At 38.1% G+C, this 17951-nt stretch overlaps 1 protein-coding gene across 3 annotated transcripts in view; it reads right to left on the minus strand.

Annotated features, from left to right (window-relative positions):
- The window catches only part of LOC127622113 (trafficking protein particle complex subunit 8-like), a 78094-nt gene extending 66888 nt beyond the window's left edge, over positions 1-11206 (minus strand). Inside the window, exons 1-3 of one of the 3 annotated variants that reach the window (XM_052096049.1) lie at positions 10912-11206; positions 5032-5226; positions 139-207 (exon numbers count right to left, since the gene is read on the minus strand). In XM_052096049.1, coding sequence (XP_051952009.1) covers positions 139-207; positions 5032-5226; positions 10912-11068 — 421 coding nt within the window. In that variant the 5' untranslated portion in view covers positions 11069-11206. Of the gene's footprint in view, positions 1-138; positions 223-5031; positions 5227-10911 lie in introns of all 3 variants that reach the window. The other 2 variants (XM_052096048.1, XM_052096050.1) reach the window with 2 other exon arrangements.
- Positions 11207-17951: the final 6745 nt, after the last annotated feature.

Consider the following 17951-nt stretch of genomic DNA (forward strand, 5'->3'; position numbering starts at 1 on the left):
GAGGAAGCTGGATTGGACAAAGGAAAGGAGATTTAGCAACAGTTCTGCTACGGAGCAAGCTGGACCAGGAAATGGCGAGGAGAAGGTGAACGAGGAAACCCCTCGCACACACTCCCAGCACAGGCAGGAAGGGAATACCTGTGTAGTGCTTGGATGAGCTCAGCTGGGTGAGTGTTTCTTTCCAGTCAGAGTACCAGGGAACGCTCGCTTTGACCAAGCGGTCTGAGAGAGGAAGAGAGAGGCAAAGTAGAGCCAGACTGGTTAAAACCCACTTACAGGGACCATATATAAGCATTACGAAGCCAAACCAACCCACCCCACCCCAAACCCAGCACCTGCAGAAGCTAGTCACAGACAATATGTCAAGACCAACTGTTTTCTGTCTGTCAACAAAGATTGTCTTCTGAACAAAGTGTTAAACTTGAGTTAAAACCCTGATTAGTTTTACACACTGATATGTTTTGCTGCCATCTCCTGTTGAGAGAAAAGGCAATTTATTAAATGAATCATAGGAGATAATAAAGCACATTACAAAGATTGAACAAGCCATACATTCATTTGCCTTTGAGACGCATATAAAACACAAACTATTGGTACTGGAGTGGGCATTATGATCAAAATATTTTATCACAGTATGAGTAATGTTATATCAGGCTAACGGTGTACACTGAAAATGATTTGTGCTGAAGTAAATACAGCCAAACGATTAAGTACTTTCTACATTGAATAGGTTAGTTTAAGTGTGAACTTGAAAATATTAAGTAAATTCTACATTTGTACTCAATTCAAGCATGTGAAAATGAATGCTTTAGCTTATAAGTAAATATTATTTATGATTGTTTGTTGTTTTGAGTCATCATGCTTTAATCGTAAAGTAAAAAACCGTGTCATATTTATTCACTAATTTTTGTAAATTTAAATGGAAACTAGAATGAGTAAATTTGACATATCTTTTTGAAACTGGTGTTCCCAGTATGCACCGGGATTGAATAATTAATGAGCGTGCATGGTTTCACTATTTGCCAGTTTATTTACTGTTTTTATTGCTGATTTTTGTTATGTTCTGAAGTCTGAAATATTTTTTTTTTAGTAATAGTTGATTTTTACGTCATCCTGTTTTGTGCACCGAGTGTTAAGGTCTGCGTGGAAGGCTTCCATATGTCATGTGGTACATGATTAAACGTGTTTACAAGTTAAAAATGTAAACATTCAAAATAATTTTCATTTTACTAAGTTTAAGTACCATGAACATCAGATTTGTAAGTAAAAGTTACTCTATTAACTGAAGTGTGTAAGGTAAATTTACTCACTTCTATCAATATTATGTTGTTAAATTAAGTACATTTTCTTAATTTTATACCATTAAAATGTACTTGGAAAAAAATCATGTGTAAAAATGTAAGTAAATCTTACTAGTAATTTTTTCCAAGTATATCTCACAATGTATAACATAGCTCACTGGAACACTCGATTCTGAATGATCATTTGCAGCAATCAGTGTTCAGATATTCTTGTATAATGACCTCTAAACTATATTTCTCCATTGTCCCTTGCAAACAATCTCATACACCATGCTAGTTTCATGTCTCCTGTAGCTTTCCGTGGTCTGTTTCTTCTAACATAATTAAAAAACATTTAAAATAACATTAAAAGAAAATATTATTTATTTTATTATAAATAATATGATTTAATTTATATGATTATAAATTATTTTGTAAATCATCATAACATTCATCTCCATCTGGAGAGGTGGTGGTGTAGTGGACTAAAGCACATAACTGTTAATCAGAAGGTCGCTGGATCGATCCCCACAGCCACCACCATTGTGTCCTTGAGCAAGACACTTAACTCCAGGTTGCTCCGGGGGGGATTGTCCCTGTAATAAGTGCACTGTAAGTCGCTTTGGATAAAAGCGTCTGCCAAATGCATAAATGTAAATGTAAATCTCCATTTATTTATTTTGCTTAGCAATGGATAGTCCTGTTGTTTATTTTTGCGATGATGACATGCTGACTGTACATTACAGTATTCTCAAGTCATTAATGCTGAAAATTAAATCCAAAATATTTAAAAATAATATGTTATAAAATGTCCAAATGCACTTCCCTGTATTGAAAAATGCAGCTCTTTAAAACATCCATATTCCACAAAAGAATGAAAGTCCTACGGGTTTGGAACGCTATGAGGGTGAGTACATGATAACAGAAAGTTCACTTTTCGGTAAGCTATCCCTTTAACTTAAAGAATATTTATTTTAATGCTGTACAAATACATTGGTATTTAAGAGTCAATTTAGCGGTGTTAGCGGAGCAGTTTTGATCGCAGTGGTAGCTTGAGTCATCACAGCTATCTGTTTTCACAGCAGTGCCCTGAATTTGACACCAACATTACCTGAGGAGCTACAGTGTCTATGATCAAAGGGATTGGGGATTGTCAAATGAGATTCATAGCAGCAAGATCTGGGCATGTTTCCTGATAAAGGAGCTTGGCATGAGAGGTATAATACATCAAGTTTTCAATGCACTTTAGCTTTGTATCCAAACCAACCATCTATGGAATTTACATATGCAAGCACACTGTCTCTATACATTGCACCCCGACTCTGTTCTCATATTTGGGTGCAAGTCAGGACTCAGGAGTATGGCTCCTTTGTCAGAACACAGGAGAATCTGGCTGGTGTGGATTTGTATGTTAGTGTCTAGCCACAGGGGTGAAGGGTGTAGCAGAGGGGAAAGGGCTCTGTGACCTAGGGACAGGCTCTACTGCTAGCCTAGATCTGAAAGGGAGCCAAACACATTACACACATTCTTCAAAGGGTTAACAGCACAGCACAAACGTTTGTGACCTGGCATACACACACACCAGGGAAATGTGCGTGTATGCGTGTCAGAGCCCTTACCAAGAGTTCATCAGGAGAAGTGGGGGGAATTTTGAAAAATGAAAACAAGATTAGAAATTATAGAACATAAATGTGCAATGCAAAACAAACCCTTTAATTTTAATGGCAGTGACAATTAAATTATTTGATTTTCACCCTCACAACTTAATAGTTTTGCTGCCTTCATCAGGTGGAGAGATGAGAAACTACTCTGAATAAATACTCAAAATATAGATATTCAGAACAGATATTATTAAAAATGCTGAGACAAGAAATTAATATTGCATACAACAAAGATGAAGGATCTAAAACAGCCTTTCTCAAAGTGGGTGCCGCGGCACACTGGGGTGCCCCCTGACTGTGTCAGGGGTGCCGCCAAAAAATTACGTAGGCTAAAAAAATAAATAAAAAAAAATCTGACATTTCATATATAAATCTAATTGAATTTACATAAATACATTCTTCTTTTTAAATATATGAACGTATTAATAAAATTGTAAATTCATTTTAGATATATATATATATATATATATAAAATTAACCATAAAAATCCGTCTCACAAGACCGAAGCAAGACACACACACAACTTGACGCAAGTGACGCAACCCATAGCAACGCGTTATAGCAACAACACCTCAGACTGACAGAAACGTAAAAATAAACGTGAATTTAGGCCACTTTTAGTATCTCTGGTGCATTTTTTAACATGCATCTTTTTCTTATCGTAATGTATATATATTTTTTCATGTCTGCCCCTTTTTATTTTATTTTAACTGCATCCTGCACTTCATTTTAGTTCTCCTGGTCTGGATTTGTTGTTGGGTTCTTGTATTGGGCGGTCCACCTCTTACGGTTTTATGGCATTTGTGTCTCTGATTAATTATTTTGTGAATTACTTTGCAAACCTGTGTTTTTAAAGGTGCTATAAAGTTGTTATTATTATTGTTATTGTTATTTACAGTTCGTATTATGCTCTGTTCATTACTGTTCTGTCTAAATAAACAGGACATTTGCATTTACATTTGGGTTATGCAGTGTTTTTAAATTATATTTTACACTGGGGTGCCTTGAGATTTTATGCACTTTTGAAAGGTGCCCTGACTGAAAAAAGTTTGAGAAAGGCTTATCTAAAATACTATATAGATCTGGAAATAAACAAAGGAATGGTGTAAAATAAATGAATAATATTTAAGTTTCGGCTCTATTTCTAAGTTACTGCACTTACTTGCAAATGCAAAAGTGGTAATTAGACATTGTCAAAATTGAGTTCTGCCTAAAATAGGGTCTCTTAGACTATGTATTATCAGTCCTGCGATAGACGAGTTTGGCTCAACTATGTTCAGATTCAGAGAAAATAAAGCATGTTGCTTTACTGCAACAAACACTAAAATTAACTAACTTTGAAGCTGACGGAAATGCCTTGTTGATGAGAGGTCAACGGAGAATGGCCAGACTGGTTCTAACTGACAAAGTCTACAGTAACTCAGATAACTCCTCTGTACAATTGTGGTGAGAAGAATATCATCTCTGAATGTTATTCTGAGATGCTGACTAAACTCACTACACTTTGTGATCCGTTGAATGTCACTTTGGTGAAATAAAGTACCAATTTCCTTCCGAAACAGCAAAATCTGTACAATATTCCACATTTTTGGCCACCAGTGTTTATGAAGAGGCCCCCTTTCTCGGTTTGCTTAATATCTTTTTCAATTGCATTTATGGCTGGGCAATAAAACGGTCTCAATATTTAAATCGCGATAAAAAAACTCCACGATATCGATGATAAGCCTAATGAGTAATTTACGATATTTATCCTGTGTTCTATATCTTGATGTAGACGATCAGGTGCATGTGGCTTTCTTAATGTACGTTTCCACTGGCACGTGGTAAGCAAAGTTTAGCAAGCGCTTTAAATTCCTTCCTATGGTAGCCGAGCACAACTTTGAGCGTATTTCTTCCACGTCAGTGGAAACGCAGCCTAAGACTGTATGAAGTTGCTTATCATCTTTTTCAATAGATCATCTTTTAACATTCATATCCATCTGCACTCAATTGATAAACTCTTTAAAACATTGTGACTGTTTAAGATTTTCTTTTTCTCTTCTTCAGCCAACTTAGAAATTAAAAAACATTCTTATTCAGCAGGCAATTACCGCTTATGTTGAGGTCGTAGTCTCCTGCGGTGATGACATTAGCGGGCGACCCTTCAGGAGGCTGGCAGACAGAGACCACCTGACTGAGAAGTTTGTGCAGGTCGGTTGTCTTGGGAGGCCTCGTGTTGATCCCCGTCACACTGATCCGTAGACCTTTCACCACTACCACCTGGTTATTGGGGTCACGCAGGTGACCTGCAGTATGGTAACACCAAAAGAGGAAAAGGAGCAAGAGAAGGAGGGAGAGTGAGAAAGTACTCCTTGCTACATTTGGTAGCTAGAAAAACTGATGTTGTTAGGAAAACTTTGGTGACGAAAACATTATCCCACCCTCCACCATAATCAGTTCCTTAACAGCGGTGGAAACGTGCGGAACAGAGAATTCACAACAGCCCAGGAACCCACCACTGAACCATGTTGGTGGAAAAGGGCTAACAGTAGAGGAGAGAGTGCAGTAAAGAAAAAATCTACATATAGTCATGATCTAAAAGAAGTATAAATATATTTTATGCTGCTTCTCAGGTGAATGCATCTTTATTTAAAGAACTTTAGATATTTTAAAATATTTGTATTTTTAACATTATATTCAACATTCTCAGATAACATTTATTTATTCTGCAGTAAAGCTGCTAAAGATAATGTACGTTGTTTTAAAGCAGTTTTAGATATTTATATTGGAAAAACAAGCCAAAAACAAAAACAAATAAAAATGTAATTTTTTTGCGTCGTATCATGGGGGCGAAGACTTCCTCTCTCACCTTTCTGTTCACTTCAATCCATCTTTAACTAAACAAAAAAAATAAACTCTCTCTTATTAATAAAGCTGCGTACTGGCAATTTTCTTCACAATAAGAAATGCACAGTGACACACATACTGTATTATGATTCAATAAGTCGCGAGCCATCACGTTATAATCTAGCTGCATTAAGCATTCACGCTCAAGGGATGAGTGTCCCCAAGACAGAGAGTGCCTCAGCCGGATGCAGTTTCAATATTTCCCCCCTTAGATTGGGTCATTCGTGCAACTCATAGAAGAGAAATGCCAGTTTCGGAGTTTGTAGTCATTTACATGATCTACTTCCATATTATTTGAACTTTAATAAAGCTCCATTTAAGATGTAACGCCCGGGGTGTTTCCTCTACAGACACTCAATACACAAGTTTTGCTTCAAGCGGAGCGGCAGCTCCAGCTCCACAATAAGAGTGCTTCTGTATTTACTTTTGTATTTTTGCATCATAATTCCCTCATACTTTGCGATCTACATCACCTAAAGCTGTGAAAGTTTAGAGTGCATCTGGACTGTGAGCTGTTTTCTTCCTCTCAATAATCAGTCATGAGCTGCAGTGCTGCTCTCGCGCATCATCATTAAAGTTTAATGTGATCTCATGTTACGTTAAATGAGATGAAACGACTATTCAACAACAAAATTGTATTGTTGATGTTGTCGAAAAAGTCGACTAATCATTTTAGCCCTAGTCATCAGCACATGTGCGTGTCGCTGACACATGCACCTGCTATTGACTGTACTAAAAGAGCATATCAAAGAAGTTGTAGTGGGCATGCGTCAAACGCCTTCGTATTCTATCACGGTCAGAAGAGTATACTCACAAAGGCAACACGGTCGACCAGGTGCGAGTCAATCCGGAACGTATACCTGAGCCTTAAACCTAAAGCTTTAAAGAGACTCTAGCAGAGGGTTTTACTGTGCTGACTGTTATACAATGTTAAGCACAGCAAGCTATCATCACATAAAAACGCTCTCCAAGTAGTGGCATCTATTAAATCGATAACTGCGTCTCCCATTAAAAGCACCACCACTAAAAATAAATGACCTCACTAATCAATCAGTCAGTTGTTAGACAACTAGTCGATTAGTCAACCACCGCTCGACTACAGTACAAGCATTGTATCTCTTGTGCTGTGAGAAAAAAAAAATATATGCAAAAATATTTTCTCACAATAGCATGATTCCTTAATGGCCCATATTGTAGATGGTAGCTATAATTATTTGTGATTCTAGGATTTCAGCCCTTTCTCTGAACCTGAAATTTTATGGCTCTATTTAAAAAAATAAATAAACGTATTTGAATATAATTTTTGCTTTAACCCTTTAAGACCTAAGGGCATTTTTACAATTCATTTTCCGTCTGGTTTTATTTACTAAAAAAGCTTGTAAAACATCAACCCTGTTGTGCACAGACAATTGACACACCTCTTTTTTTTCAAGACAAATTGGACTTTCAGCATATTTGTGTTGCATTGATGTCACCTGAATGTAAAATAAGTTATGGGACCATAAAGACAAATGAAAAAATAAAACGGAAATTGAATCACTCAAATATTTATTGAAATCACACACAAATAAATAAAAGCTAAGCAAATTTCCTCTGGAAAACAGTTTGTTCATGTCTTTGGAGTCCTGGAGCACAGGAATAAACATTGTAACTTCTACAGAACCAAAACTATTTACATTTTTCCAAAAAAAGTCCAGGCGTTTTTTGCCTCATTCACTGGTGCCAAGCCTCAAAACAGTTCCTATCAGCAATCACACAGAGGGCCACATCACAGGCTTTGCATTTCAAAACTATTACCTCAAAATTATTACCTCAAAACTATTACCTCAAAACTATTACCTCAAAACTATTACCTCAAAACTATTACCTCTCCTCAAAACTATTACCTCAAAACTATTACCTCAAAACTATTACCTCTCCTCAAAACTATTACCTCAAAACTATTACCTCAAAACTATTACCTCTCCTCAAAACTATTACCTCAAAACTATTACCTCTCCTCAAAACTATTTTGCCGCGCATCTCTCTCTCTCTCCTCAAAACTATTACCTCTCCTCAAAACTATTTTGCCGCGCATCTCTCTCTCTCTCCTCAAAGTAGTTTTGAGGAGAGAGAGAGAGAGAGAGAGGACCGCGCGTCTCTCTCTCTCTCTCCTCAAAACTATTATGCCGCGCATCTCTCTCTCTCTCTCCTCAAAACTACTTTGAGGAGAGAGAGAGAGAGAGAGGACTACGCGTCTCTCTCTCTCTCTCTCTCCTCAAAACTACTTTGCCGTGCGTTTCTCTCTCCACAATATCAGAGCTTGGTTCATGCGTAATGACGCACACCAACGTGGAAGACGGATCAGCCTGTCATTGGTCAACAACCTCACGCAAAGCATCATGTGATATCCAAAATGGCAGCTATCATCGAGCTAGCGGCAAAAATGATGGAGAATTGATAAATTATGGACATCAAGTGGATAAATCTTGGATGTAAGTGTTTGGATTTATTGCTGAAAAACTCCGAAAAGAGGCACAAGTTCGGGCTGGATAGAAAACCTTCTGTAAAGGCTACAAAGACACCAAAGACACCCCGTGATGGCTAGCTCGTTAGCTTTCTGCTGGAAAAAGCGGTAAGAAAATCGATAAAACTTTCATCAAATTATATAAATATTTATCGGAGGTGCCGTGTGATGTCGTGGACGATGCCGTCGGGCTCTGAGGGTTAAGCAAGATTTTAACTCATAACACTTTGACAAATTTTTTAGCAAACCAATTAAAATTGTATCTGTTTGTCAGTATATGCACATCAGTTACAGTAGCGTATTAGGTTGCACAAATATTTTGTTCTTTCACTGGAAAATATAGCATATGCCTGCGTCTACCACTTACTAAAGGGCAGTATAGCAACACAAAACTTGAAGTTTATTAAGGATTTTGAATGAAACAGTCACTGTTTTCAGTAAACATGAATATATATATATATATATATATATATATATATATACACACACTCACCTAAAGGATTATTAGGAACACCTGTTCAATTACTCATTAATGCAATTATCTAACCAACCAATCACATGGCAGTTGCTTCAATGCATTTAGGGGTGTGGTCCTGGTCAAGACAATCTCCTGAACTCCAAACTGAATGTCAGAATGAGAAAGAAAGGTGATTTAAGCAATTTTGAGCGTGGCATGGTTGTTGGTGCCAGACGGGCCGGTCTGAGTATTTCACAATCTGCTCAGTTACTAGGATTTTCACGCACAACCATTTCTAGGGTTTACAAAGAATGGTGTGAAAAGGGAAAAACATCCAGTATGCGGCAGTCCTGTGGGCGAAAATGCCTTGTTGATGCTAAAGGTCAGAGGAGAATGGGCCGACTGATTCAAGCTGATAGAAGAGCAACTTTGCCTGAAATAACCACTCGTTACAACCGAGGTATGCAGCAAAGCATTTGTGAAGCCACAACATGCACAACCTTGAGGTGGGTGGGCTACAACAGCAGAAGACCCCACCGGGTACCACTCATCTCCACTACAAATAGGAAAAAGAGGCTACAATTTGCAAGAGCTCACCAAAATTGGACAGTTGAAGACTGGAAAAATGTTGCCTGGTCCGATGAGTCTCGATTTCTGTTGAGACATTCAGATGGTAGAGTCAGAATTTGGCGTAAACAGAATGAGAACATGGATCCATCATGCCTTGTTACCACTGTGCAGGCTGGTGGTGGTGGTGTAATGGTGTGGGGGATGTTTTCTTGGCACACTTTAGGCCCCTTAGTGCCAATTGGGCATCGTTTAAATGCCACGGCCTACCTGAGCATTGTTTCTGACCATGTCCATCCCTTTATGGCCACCATGTACCCATTCTCTGATGGCTACGTCCAGCAGGATAATGCACCATGTCACAAAGCTCGAATCATTTCAAATTGGTTTCTTGAACATGACAATGAGTTCACTGTACTAAAATGGCCCCCACAGTCACCAGATCTCAACCCAATAGAGCATCTTTGGGATGTGGTGGAACGGGAGCTTCGTGCCCTGGATGTGCATCCCACAAATCTCCATCAACTGCAAGATGTTATCCTATCAATATGGGCCAACATTTCTAAAGAATGCTTTCAGCACCTTGTTGAATCAATGCCACGTAGAATTAAGGCAGTTCTGAAGGCGAAAGGGGGTCATACACAGTATTAGTATGGTGTTCCTAATAATCCTTTAGATGAGTGTATATACACAGATTTTAAGGGTGCTGAGCTATTCACAGATTATTGTGGGTGTGAGAGACATACAGGTTCTAAACACACCTTTATTGCAATAAAACACACATTTTAAAAACATCTAGCTGACATTATATTAGTCTAACATTATGGAAAATGTATACACGTAAATGATAATAATTACTACTCTGTCAAGCCATGTTTGTAGTAACATGAAAGACCCCTGACCTAAAGTATTTTTTTGCTAATTTTTTTTTGCTTTTTTGCTAATCTGACACAGCACAAGTTCTTGCAGACCCTTCCCTGATCATCAGTTGCTCAATCTAGCATACAGTTGTAAACAAGTTGGGTATTGATAAGGTGATCCAATTGATCTGATTGTCTGTTTCCCTAGGATTAGCCTGTATATCTTACTACATATAGGCTGGTGATTAACTGCACAGGCCCAACATGGCCTGCAGCCAGTTGGTTCTCTTGTGGATGGGGCCATTATTTCAGTAGCAATTAAAACCTCATTAATGCAAAACATCCGATCTGTGCGGTCTGTCTGTGACAATGGTCACTAAATGGTCAGGTGAGCAGACATCAGGTCACGTTTCACTGACGGTCATATTCGTATGAACATGGGTTGTTACGGTTTCTGTCATTTGACTGTGTTTCTAAACCTCGTGAGTTGCCTACCTAGACAACAGTTTTGATCGGTCAAATGTTCGATTCGAAAGTAGACCGCAGTTTCGAGTCTAGACAGGCAGCTCTCACTAGGATTTAAAAACAGCCAGTGTATATGTGGAAGGGAACTGTTTTGCTCGCTAACATCGTGTAACATAAGTGGTCAGTCATAATATATTCTACTTTGATGTCTGATCATGAGGGCTCTTACCCTCGGACGTAAGACGGCAGAAAGGCCGCAGCAGCTCGGGGAAGCTCAGGTTGTTTTTGCGGGTCACTCTCTCCGCATCCTCGCTGCACAGGACGGCCACCATCGGCACGAACGAGTCCTGGATGAACTCTTGCACGGATTGCACGCACTGAGCCATGAGCGCGCGCTCCTCGACGGGTCTGCTGTCGCGTGTTTGTCACCGTGCGCACAGATCTGTTACCGATTGAACACAAACAACTCCTTCACTGACAGCCAACGGCAGACATGTTGAATTCTACTTCTGCCTGCTGTTCGGTTCCTCCCAAACAGCTTTGCGGTGATCACGTGATTTGACTTCCGCGAATTTATAAATCCCTGTGATTGTTTTTCATAATAAAAGCCCTCGCACGCGCTCGATTTGGATAGATAGATAGATAGATAGATAGATAGATAGATAGATAGATAGATAGATAGATAGATAGATAGATAGATGGATGGATGGATGGATGGATGGATGGATGGATGGATGGATGGATGGACGGACGGACGGAGGGAGGGACGGAGGGAGGGAGGGACGGACGGACGGACAGACAGACAGAGAGAGAGAGGACGGACGGACGGACGGACGGACGGACGGACAGACAGACAGACAGACAGACAGAGAGAGAGAGAGAGAGAGCGAGAGAGAGGGACGGACGGACGGACGGACAGACAGACAGATAGATAGATAGATCATTGATTCTGTAATCTGAACAAAAACATATTTAAAACCTGAAAGAAAATAGTTAAAAAAAAAATTATCTTCTAAATAAGAATGATTCACACACCATCTTTCTCTGCCATCCTTGCCAAAAATAGAAAGTAAAACAAACAGAAAAATCATATAACTTCATATTTTGATTCATCAAATAAGTTTTCTTAAATGCATTTAAACAACATTGTGTCAGAAAGTATAAATTATACTAAATGCATGTGAAATCAATTAAACAAGAGTTACGTCTGAGGTAATCCAAAAGTAATCCTAAAATAGATTTAGGAAATTAGATTTCCTAAAAAATATATAATCCAAGAGATTATGTTACTGATTGCAATTTTAGTCATGTAATTTGTAACCGGATTGCAATTCTGAAGTAATCTACTCAGCATAGTAGATGGAGGATTGATGGATGGATAGATTTATGACTGGATGGATGGATGGATGGATGGATGGATGGATGGATGGATGATGAATGGATGGATGGATGATGGGTGGATGGATGGATGGTGGATGGATGGATGGATAGATTGACAACTGGATGGATGGCTGGATGGATGGATGATGAATGGATGGATGGATGGATAGATTGACGACTGGATGGATGATGGATGGATGGGTGGTGGATGGTTGGATGGGCGGACGGATGAATGGATGGATAGATGGAAGGATGGACAGGTGGATGATGGATTGATGGATGGAAGGATAGATGGAAGGGCGGATGGACGGACGAACTGACGATGGATGGATGGATGGATGGATGGATGGATGGATGGATGGATGGATGGGTGGATGGCTGGACGGACGGACAGATGATGTACAGTATATCATGAGCGGGGACACATCCGTTTTGAATTTTTTGAACTGGACAAGAGAGCTGTGGAACTGCAGAGTGAGCAGACCATGCGTTGACACCGCTGCCCTCTGTTACTCAACACCACTGATAAGAGCTGTGTCGAGCACTCATTATGACATTAAAAATAACAAACTCCAGTGCTGGATCACCACTTATTAACACACACAAACAAAATGGAAACTCCTGCTCAAGAACCGGAGATGTTTCTTCTGAATTAGACCCTTAAATGACAATAGCTATTTAAAAAAATGGTGGGGACAAAATTGGCAAAGGCAAAAATTAGTATGAACATTTCCCACTCATCTCACCCCTAAATTACGCATTTGAGTCTAGTTCATTAACTACTGGGACTGTCCGTTAACTAGTCTTGACAAGTTTTATGTTGTATAAGAAAGCCTGAATTATAAGACAGACTTGATCCTGTCAGTCACTTTAAATGAGCCCTCATTAAACTATTGTAATTCAAATTGAAAGCATAGAAAAGGTTTGGAACTCTGCATGTGAAACTCAGATATGAATATGATTTGTTCATAAAATGGCTGTCGACTCTCAGGTTAAGCCAGATCTATTACTTTAACATCATGAAAGGAAAGTATATAAACTTTATAGTATACACTCCCTGTTTATGGGCATAAAAGGGTTGAACTATCAGTAGAGGCTAGATTGACAGTAGTGTAGGCTGGTCATAGAGCACAGGATTTAGACATGTCTACTTCAGAAGACAAGTGTCCTGTTTGTATGGACAAAATATGGAATCCTTCCCAGCCTTCTGCCTGCTGTGGAAAAGTGTAAGTGTGTGATTTTCATGTTAAATCTTTGTCTTATTTGGTCACTTTGTAAATGGACAAACTCATAGATTACATAATACAAGCTTTGTCAGTAATAGTGAGAATATGCTCATTTATATAATATGAATATTATAACAATGAAATGTAGTTGTCTAAAAACAGATCATAACTGATAGAGCTTTGTTGACAAAGGCTGCAAGATGAACTCATTTAATAAATAAATCCTCCAAAAAAGTTTTTTTAGAAGTGTTTTTTATTGAGAAATTGCTACAAAATATCTGACGAGCTTTCAACTTTTAATGGAATATATTAGCTTGTTTGGTTTCATTTGTTTTTGGAACCTAGTTTTCATGTATAGCGTTTTATAACCTGTGAAAATTCCCCTCCTCAATATTCAGCATTTTACTTTCGATAAGCATATTGCTTTTGGTTAACAACTTGATTAGTTCCTGGCAGTCAAAATTGAAAGTATATCTGAAGAGATAGTCTCTCTCTCTCTCTCTCTCTCTCTCTCTCTCTCTCTCTCTCTCTCTCTCTCTCTCTCTAGATTTTGCCAGAGATGCCTTAGTCAATCTATTCGACATAGAGCTCATTGTCCACACTGCAGAAGCCAATTAAACAGTCCTGGTTTCACTTTTAATCCATTGGTAAGGGATCCGCCTCCTCAAATGTACAATAAATAAGTTTGGATAAGTTTGGAATAGTATAGTACCATACTACTCATACTACTTCTGCAGTATGTAGTCACTGTATGGCGAGTAGAGTAGTATAGTACAATTCTAGTCCAAATGTTGCATCGGTATGCTGAGGTGATCAGACACTGTGTGCTAATGAACAGTGTCCTCTCCTGGATTTATTTTTTATTTCAGAATCAGATTCCTCTTGATGGGTGGAGGGCTCGGCACCAGATCCTGCCAAGAGATTCTGAAACATTCAATTCAGGAAGACGTGTTGGTGCAAACCAACGAAGGCAAGTTTCAGGCAACTTTAACTTGTGTCCGGGTTCAACACAAGTTAAGCTCAATGTAAAGCATTTGTGGCGTAAAATTGAGTACCACAAAATTCATTTTGACTCGACTCGAGCAAACATCTGGGTTACAGTGAGGCACTTACAATGGAAGTGAATGGGGCAAATCTGTAAATGTTAAAATACTCACTGTTTCTATAGCAACAAGACATAAACATGCATGCTAACTTGATTTTAATGTGATAAAAATGCTCACCAAACTTTCCTGTGTAAAGTTAAAGTCAATTTTACAACTTTGTTGCAATAACAATGTAATGTCAACAAACCCTACAATTATTGTAAAAATTTGAATTTAAACAACTTTACAGCTCAAATAATACATGAGTTTTAACAGAAGAATTAATGTAAGTGCTTTTATAAAATTATAAGCTTCATATTTCTGCACTTTAAACCCTCCAAAAAATGTCCCTATTCACTTCCATTGTAAGTGCTTCATTTTAACCTTGATTTAAAAAACAAAATAATTGAAGAAAAGGACAGACAAGTCGAAATGATCATTATTAACACTATGCCACAAATGCTGTTGATTGAGCTTAACTGGTTCTGAACCTGGAATACTTATTTAATGGAATTAAATAGAGTATTCCAACGAACATTGTTTTTTCTATTTTATTTTATTTTTTTCAAAATGTGAAATTCTAAAGAATCTACATACCTTTGACAGTGTACTAGATCTGCTTGGGGATGCACAGTCAGGCACCGCCCCTCCAGGCAGTCTGCCCAATCAGGCTGCCCCGGCTCCTGCTTCACAAAGTCAAGCCCCTCCCATTTTAAGTTCCTTCACATTTGCTTCTGCACGACCTGTTCCTTTGCAATTGCCACAGACTCAACCTGCCAGTACTGCCACCCATCCGGCAACCATTCACTTTGCCCCGAGTGGTCCAATTCAGGCTGCCCCAGCATCAGCACCTTCCCCATTACAAGATAATTTGGAAGCTGAGCTTAATGAATGGCAAGTCCCAGCAAAACTATAACTATTTGTTTGCAAGTATTGATAAATACTGGATTTACCAAGAAATGTTTCATTCACAGGTCATGGCAAACTGAGATCACTCTAATGGAAGTGAGGCAGCAGCAGCAATCTCAGGAGTAACTATCCCCTCAAAGCACACCAAGACATATATACACACAATTACATTCCTAGACACCTCATGCACACATGTACCAACATATGCATAATTCTTATGTTATGCCTGTCTCTACCAAAAATCACAGGCTATTCCAATTGTAGATAACTTGAATTATAGAGACTTACAATCAGTTTCTATTTACTTAAACAAGAATATATTCTTTGATTCTTTTTTAGTTTTTTTTTTTTGTTTTCTAAAATGATGTATTTTGAGATCTGTCTACTGCAATACAAGATAGTAGTACATTTTCCAGAGGTATTTTCTGCATTACCACTTTCCTCAGCCATCACCTTTCATTTTCCTCATTGTTTTTCACAGTGACAATGTGAGGACATTTGCATGTCCCTACTGTCAGGAAGATGGACTGGATGAACTAGATCTACGAGATCACTGCAATGCCCAACATGCCAATGACAGCAAACGTGTGGTCAGTCAGGATTCATGAGTACAGATTTTAGGGCTCAACAATAAAAAAAAAAAGAATTAGTTGGCCCTGCCAATATTTCACAGGCCCTTCCACAAATATAATTAATAGGTATTTTTAGCAACACATTTTATATGTGTAAAAATACATAACATTTTCTTTAAAAGTTAAGTAACATTAGTTACAAAACTGTCATTTTAATAGTTATGAATTCATAAAAACACGATGGCATTGAGTGTGACACATTACTTGATTATTCATAATTTTCGACCAATTGTAAGTGATGCTTCCAAGACTATCCCTAGTCATTCTTGCAATTTTAACAAAACCTCATGTTTGGTAACAACCAGATAAAAATGTTAGCTTGATGACATTTAAATCAGCACAATTAGCAGCAGCAACACTGAATTTATCACAGAAAACAAAATGTTTGAGTTTGCAAGTCAAAAATACATGTATATGATCAATTAATTTAAAGTGATAGTTCACCTAAAAATGAAAATTCTCTTATCATTTACTCACCCTCATGTTATCCCAGATGTGTATGACTTACTTTCTTCTGCACAACACAAACACAGATTTTTAGAAGAATATCTCAGCTCTATAGGTCCAAACAATGCAAGTGAATTGTGACCATAAATTTGAAGGTTCAAAAATCACATAAAGGAAGCATAAAAGTAATCCATAAGAATCCAGTGGTTAAATCCATGTCTTCAGAAGCGATATGATAAGTGTGGGTGAGAAACAGATCAATATTTTACCATAAATCTCCACTTTCAATTTCACTTTTCACACAGGAATAGATATTGAGCTGTGTCTCACTCACACATACTATATCACTTCTGAAGATATGGATTTAATCACTGGAGATATGGATTAATTTTATGTTGCCTTTATGTGATTTTTGGAGCTTCAAAAGTCTGGTCACCATTAATTTGCTTTGTATGGACCAACAGAGCTGAAATATTCTTCTAAAAATCTTTGTTTGTGTTCTGCAGAAGAAAGAAAATCATACACATCTGGGATGGCATAACAGTGAGTAAATGATAAGTGAATTTTAGTTTGAACTATCCCTTTAAGATGTAGTGCAAACATAGCACTGGCCAAAAATCGCAAGTGACTGTTCTGTCATTGAACAGCGAAACTCTAAAAATAGCCCTGGGCCATCAGGCCATCCTTAGTGTTGACCCACTTTTGACCCCTGATCATATGGGGTGGTTCTACTATCAAATGTGTTGAAATGATTATGCAACATATTACTTTGAAATTTGAAAGTATACAGTATATGTGTCATAACATTGATGTAATAATGGTTACAGGTGTAAGATACATCCATTTCTTCTAATTCTCTTTAATATGACTAAGTAGTGGAGTATTAAAGAATATCAGTGTAGTGTTGACTGCTGTTGCTTTGGGTGAAAGACAGAGAAATATGCATGCTCAAAGATGTTTGTGTGCCTTCTGGCGCCCTCTAGGTGTGTCCTGTGTGTGTTGTGATGTCCCATGGTGATCCACAGTATTACAGCCGCAACTTCATTGGCCACCTCAATCTGCGCCACTGCTACTACTCTGAGGATGTGACTGTGAGTAATATATATACATTCAAATATCAAATAAACACACACACACACACACACACACACACACACACACACACACACACACACACACACACACACACACACACACACACTTAACAGTAATATTTAATTCTCTTCTTGACAGAACATTTATCAGAGTGATGAGATGAACATTCAGTGTGCCCTTCTGGCATCATATGAAAGAAACACTTAGACCTCAGTTCCAGATGTCTGACAGCACAATACACAGGTTTATCTGCTGAACAGTCAAGATTATGGCATGACCCTGGCCTTATCCACAAGTGTGTATTTAAAGCAGTCAGAAATATGTCATATTTACCAATATCACCAATGGAATAATTTTTTTTAAACATTATGTTGCTGGAGATGTCTGATTGAAATACAGTGCATCCGGAAATGATTCACAGCGCTTCAATTTTTCCACATTTTGTTATATTACAGCCTTATTCCAAAATGTTTTAAATTAATTATTTTCCTCAAA

The sequence above is a fragment of the Xyrauchen texanus genome, chromosome 28 (assembly GCF_025860055.1).
Source record: "Xyrauchen texanus isolate HMW12.3.18 chromosome 28, RBS_HiC_50CHRs, whole genome shotgun sequence".
In the NCBI taxonomy this organism is placed as follows: Eukaryota; Metazoa; Chordata; class Actinopteri; order Cypriniformes; family Catostomidae; genus Xyrauchen; species Xyrauchen texanus.